The 6,208-nt window shown below is 34.6% G+C and overlaps 1 protein-coding gene across 3 annotated transcripts; it reads right to left on the bottom strand.

The window, feature by feature from the left end:
- Positions 1 to 786: 786 nt before the first annotated feature.
- LOC107793570 (uncharacterized) lies at positions 787 to 5,188 on the bottom strand. Of its 3 annotated transcripts, none has more exons than XM_016615958.2 (7): positions 4,859 to 5,186; positions 4,583 to 4,775; positions 4,073 to 4,182; positions 2,841 to 2,919; positions 2,685 to 2,752; positions 1,706 to 1,767; positions 787 to 1,202 (listed from the first exon to the last, which is right to left on the bottom strand). In XM_016615958.2, exons 1-7 carry the CDS (start codon positions 5,090 to 5,092, stop codon positions 1,199 to 1,201), a joined length of 750 nt encoding a protein of 249 aa, XP_016471444.1. In that variant the 5' UTR covers positions 5,093 to 5,186; the 3' UTR covers positions 787 to 1,198. The 3 variants fall into 3 exon arrangements, with proteins under 3 accessions (XP_016471444.1, XP_016471436.1, XP_075107747.1); XM_016615950.2 differs by having other exon boundaries at positions 1,701 to 1,767; positions 4,859 to 5,182; XM_075251646.1 differs by lacking the exon at positions 1,706 to 1,767 and having other exon boundaries at positions 4,859 to 5,188.
- Positions 5,189 to 6,208: the final 1,020 nt, after the last annotated feature.

Genomic DNA, 6,208 nt, shown 5'->3' with positions numbered 1-6,208 from the left:
AACAGTGCAAACAATGCAGTTGTCACTTTATGAAGCATGCCTTCTACTAGATAATTGCTTGCATCATCCAATTGACATCACTTGTATATTATCAACACGAAGCAAGAGGAAAACACACTTGAATAAGTCAAAAACGATTAGGCTTCTCTCTCAAGTGTGCTGCCATCTTGGAAGTAACTTCAAGAACGAAGAACAACTGAACAAAGGACCAGTTTCCAGCATTGTGTTATCATATGTCCTTATTGTGTTGTACCTTTATTAGAGTGATCTATTTGTAATTCCTACTTAGCTTAGCTAGAAGTATTATGTAGGAAACCATTTGTAAAATCATAAACCTTGTATTTGTATCTTGACTAGAATTAGTCGAGTAATGAGCTTTGTAATAGAGTTATTACAAGTGAGTGAGGAATTAAGAATTTAATTCTTAGGTTACAATAGTTTGTAGTCTGAAGTTTGCTCTGTAGTGAAATTGAAATCCTACGAGTGTAAGTCGTGGCCCGTGAGCTGAGAGTTTTCCACGTTAAACTCTGTTGTGTCATTTATTTATCTCTAATTGTGTTATATAGGAACTTTCTCTATACCGTTTAATGGACCTAAGTTTACATCAATTGGTATTAAGCTGAGACTTATTCAATTCTTCACACAATTACCGCAGTCACATGGATAAGGTAACCTACTGTGAAATATTCTGAATCCTGAGCAAATTAAACTGAAGCTATCTGCTTACACCACCAAAGAAAAAGCAGCAACGTTGTATGACATATTGAATCACCAACTGGAACGTGGCTGCCAATAAAGCCTTTGTTAGGCAAGACAATGATATTAACAGAAGTTGTAAATTCAAAACCGCAAGAAGACAAAATAATAAAAATAACTGTGGGGTTATAATATACATCTTAATGGATAGAAATGAAGCGAAATCTGTGTGAGGTAAGCAAAAAGTCAAGGGAACTAATAGTGTTGTTTCCAGCCATCTTTGATTACAGTGTTTCTGCTTCTAAACTCGAGAGAAAGGATACTGAAATACAAATTTCCCTCTATCATACATTAGCTGTACAATAGGGAGATAAGGAGATATGGCTGTTTCTCTCAAAGTGGAACCTTTGCTGGAGTTCCTGGATCTCGAGGATATTTCTTGGGGGTAGGTTTATCTTTCAAACAAATTATTGCAGTTCTCTGTCCATGTTTACTGTGGGAATCAACTGTATTACAAAATAAACAACCAAATGAACGAAGTGAAGGCCAAAAATGAGAGGACAATTTAAAATGTAACTACCATCTGGAGACCTACTCAAAGCAAGTTAACCTAGGTCAATCAAGTGTAAGAGCAGGACCAAACATACTGTGGAAAAACAGCAAGATATCTGATGTCTTCACTTTCAAAGTTAAAATTAAGAAGATGTGTAATACTGCTTATAATTGATCCTTCAGGCTGAGGAAGGCCTGGACTTTTAAAAAAAAAATTCTCAGAAACAGGAAGATGCGGATCTGGAATCCCAAAAATCACAGGAAGTCAGAAATAATTCACTTTCTTTCAACAGAAATTCATCTGCCATTATCAAGGTCTTATAATTCTTTTAAGAAGATTGTTTTATCACATAATTACATGATAATTCACAAATCTTTGAACCAGTGAAAAGTGCAAACTACTGCCACATCCTTATGTAACTACTATGTAAAGACGTCAAAGAGAATAATACCACACCGAATTTCCAATAGAGAGGCTCCCATCAGTTGTATTGCTCTCTCTGCACTTTGTACTTCCTCCTGTCAATGAGTTTGAAAGTTGAGAGCGGCTATTGCAATTATATGTCAATAGTTTCTCTTCTCCGATCTTATGCAAATCATCTTACATCCGACAAATTTATATCGGGTTACACAAATTTATATCGGGTTACTTTTATTCAATGATACTCATATTGCATTTTCAGTAGATTGCAACCGCAAATCCGCTCTAGGTTTTAAGGAAAAAAAATATTTTTTTATCCCTCGAGCGTAGTGTTATGCATTTTGGTAGATTGAGCATTTATTCTTGCCTATTTGGAGGCCAAAACTGGACTTAAGATAAGTGAAATATAGCGTGTACTGAAAATTTTGTTCAGCATATAATGCATGATATGATATATCGATTTGTAAATTAACCAAACAATCAACAGGTTCGACATATTAGGAATGGATGTCTTCTGATGGACTTAAAGGTCTCTAAATTTCTGGACTTGCTAACAGAAGTGTGTTGTGTTAGGGACCAACACCAGTTGAACTCTAATGAATATAGACTCTGATATTTGACATGCACACACAGAACTACCAATTAGTAGAACAAGAAAGAAAGATAGAAACTACAGGAGCACCCACAAGATAGAATGTGTTTGATGAAAGTAGAATATGTGCCAAAAAAGTACTCTCTTATCCTAGGATTCTCCAAATAAAGCCAAATTCTTTATACCGCAATCCATCATGTCTACCATCTGAAACCTCTCCTCTAGACCTTAGATTCGTAGCTATGATAATCTTACGACTCAGAACTGACAAGTGGGGATAATTGCTTCCCATTCTAAGTAATTCTAAGAGTAGTGGAGTAATAACAACACATTATTTAACTACAGCAGAAAGGCTAAGCCTTCTGCTCATATTCTCAGGCAAAGTAGCTTAAAATACTATTATGCATCATAAGAGAGACAGACCTGAGGATCATGACCTTTTGCAGCTACAAAGATACCACCAGTCCGGACTAGAGGAAGGCAATACTCAGCTGCAAAATGGCATAAACACATAACCATCTCAAGGAATATTAAAGAACATAAAACACAAAGGAAGAAAGAAAACTTGTCTCTGTTTACCTAAAATTCTCATTTCTGCAACTGCTCTAGCAACTGCAACATCAAAAGACTCTCTGAAGCTGATGTCTTGTCCTAACTTCTGTCCTATTCCAATGTTCAGAATGTGCATCATGTCCACAAATTAAGTGAATATCTTTAAACTGTACTACCAGAAGAAATTCAAAAAGATGATACTAGTATATCTTAGGAGGAACAACAGGTATCAAATTGCAGAAATTTTAATTTGTTATGCATCACAGAGTAAAACATCAAATAAGGGCATGCATTACTAGCAGAAAGAGCATGAACGTAAAACTTCCCTCCAGAGACATTGATATAATAAGTATTGTACACAAGGAGATAAAAACATCAGAAATTCTCACTAGACAACGGAACATATGCGACTGCACAAAAGAATGGACTCTAGATTGATTATTTTGGCATAAGGAGGCACGCAGAAAATCTTCAATTATACCACAATTCAGCCTATCGTACTGTGCACGGCCTAATTTAAGGAGAGCTGTTATCAATTTAGTTCATCTGAGATCCCAGCTCCTAACAGCTTGTTTGGATTGTTGTTAGAGAAAAAAGCAAGAAAATGACGTCACCACACCAAATTCATCGTTCCGTAAAGTGGCACTTTTCGTCATTACGAAACGATGGATTTAACGATACGATACAATAAAATTTAAATAACAATCAAAACAAACATTGTATTTAAAGTAACAATACGATACAATACAATAGGTAACAACCATCCAAAACAAGTTGTAAAGAGCAAGAACAGAAAAATTGATTTGGTAAACTTGATAGTCACCGGAAGAATAAATCATACATTACTTCTCTAAAGTTTAACCACTCAGATAAGCTACAGTATTAAGGAAGCTAAGTGATGGATCACTAGCTCCTACTGTGTTGTACAAGAAAAATAATCAGGGAAAATAGGAAATACTCAAATTTGTCAAAGATAATATATTTCCGGTACTTTTTAAAACATATTTTTAAAGAGAAACTAGAGGTTGGGGTTGAAGAACGTAAAAATTAAACCAAGCCCATGGAACTTAACTCTCATCTGGTTTCAGGAAAACAAAATAAATGTGACCTTGGTAGAATGTATAAGGCTTACTTTGCAGCAATGCCACTCCATATTCAATATGGACCAAAACATCTTACACATTGACTAAAGGAAGAATTTTTTTTGACTAAAAGAATAACTAAAAAGACATGCAAAATCAGACTAGAGTTTGACTAACCTCAGCTCTTTCTCTTTTAACTCGAACATTTGATAGACCTATCTGACTTACCACATGCTCCAGGAAGGAACAACGCTTGTTCATAGACTCCAGAAGCGTCACTTTCCAACCTGCATAGACAACTTCATTGAGCTACCATACTGAAGTTCAACAACGATAAAAAAAGAAAATTAGAGAGAAAAATATGGCAAGAATAGAATGAGATGAATTTAAAAAGGTAAACCTTAACATTTAGAGAGAGACTATATGTAACTCAATCTCTTAACAAACTACTCAAGCAATAAGAGCTGCTCATTCCATTTAAAAATGAAATTTCACATTTTTTATTTCTCCATTTGATGATCAACTCTTTTACTTTCCTTTGTTTCTTGTTTAGTACCAAAGAAGTAAATATAAGAAATGCAACACATTCTACAAAGGCAATTTTTAAATCTTATTTTCTTTATCTTTTTTTAAATATTTTGAGATGTTGTTCCTTGAGCGTTGTGAAGAAAAAATGCGAATAGTTACCAGGGCAAGCAATGGCCAAAATTACTCCAGGAAGCCCCGCACCACTTCCAACATCGACGAGATTGAGATTCTCTGATGAAGCTCCACAATGTGAGAGATACGAAGTCCGAATTGGATCTATTATTGAAAGCGAGTCTTCAACATGCCTTTCCATGACCTCACTCTCCTCCCTTACGGCAGTCAGATTCATTCTCTGCTAGAAAAAAAAAGATTCTCTAAATACATATAATTTGGTAAGTACAAAGCTTACATTAACAGAAATAGAATAGGGGGAACCTGGTTCCATTCGAGGAGGGAATCGATGTAGAGATGAACTTGTTCTTTTTGACGGGAGTTTAGAGCTTCAAAACGGGAGGAGCTGAAGACGTTTGCGCTAGCGGCGGTAGTAAATGATTTTGTGCTCAGTGAAAGCTTTGAGCATTTTGAAGTTGCAAGGTGTTTGATGAAAGTCCCAAAAGAGAATGGGATTGGCGCCAATACATTGAACCTATGGCCTCCGCAAAGTAACATCTTCGCGCGCTCACTTGGAGGTGGCCGGATCAGGAGCGATTTCAAGTTGAGTTATTCCATTGGGCCTGTATACTAACGGCCTTGACTTTAAAGCCCAGATCTGAAATTGGGGAAAGGACCACTGCCTCCCCCCTCCAAATCTCATTTTAAAAGTTGAGGAATTTTCATAAGAGGAAACTACGCTATATACCCACGAAAATCAAAATATTTACCCGCTTTTACCCATTTTGAAAATATTTACAATATTCACCTACCCCACCCATATTAATTACCCGACCTACCTATCATTTTTCCTCTATAATTTTATAGTTAAAGCTGACTTATATGTTCCCCTATTTTTCTCCCCATTTTCTCTTTCTTCCTTTTACGACATCAATTCATTTTCTCTTCATATTCTTCCAACAATAGCAATTCCTTTTATTATTAAATTCTCTCTTCCATATATCGTTGCTATGAAAATAAAGTAGGAAAAAGTTTTCGGTGAGTCTCTATCCATTATTCAATAGAGCAATACTACAAAGTAGTGGATCTAATTTCAGATCTGAAGAAAAAAATTGGAACTTTATGTGTATGAGTTCAAATTTTTAGCTCTGAATTTTTGGTGTGTGTTTGAAATATTTTATTATTGAAATTCATTTGGTGTTGTTCTTTGACATTTGGATTATAGTGTTTATACTTGTTTTCACATATTTGTTATTGAAAGGGTCAAATTCACAATTGAAGGACCTTGATGGTTGAAACTCATAAATTGGGTTTGTTGATTTTGTAGTTGTTTTGATCCAATTTTGCCTGGATTTATTTATAACACTATACTATAATATAATATTATAGTATATAGTATAATATAATAGTATAATGTTGAATGAAGAACACAAGATATTATTTTGTTATATTGTAAAATTATATACCCTATTGGTATAATTATATGTTATATTGGTATCATATGGTAGTTGGAATATTTTTTGGTTGTTTTAGCTGCATTTTTAAGTGAATTCTATTATAAAATAATTTATATGATCATGTTTTATTGTGTTGGATTTTCTTGTACCTATGAACATAGATTTTGTGTATTATGTAATAGTTTTTATAGTTATATGCAGTTGTTGGAATGACCCT

The sequence above is a fragment of the Nicotiana tabacum genome, chromosome 4 (assembly GCF_000715075.1).
Source record: "Nicotiana tabacum cultivar K326 chromosome 4, ASM71507v2, whole genome shotgun sequence".
In the NCBI taxonomy this organism is placed as follows: Eukaryota; Viridiplantae; Streptophyta; class Magnoliopsida; order Solanales; family Solanaceae; genus Nicotiana; species Nicotiana tabacum.
The sequence above is the reverse complement of the archived record's forward strand: the minus strand, read 5'-3'. Positions and strand labels throughout refer to the sequence as shown.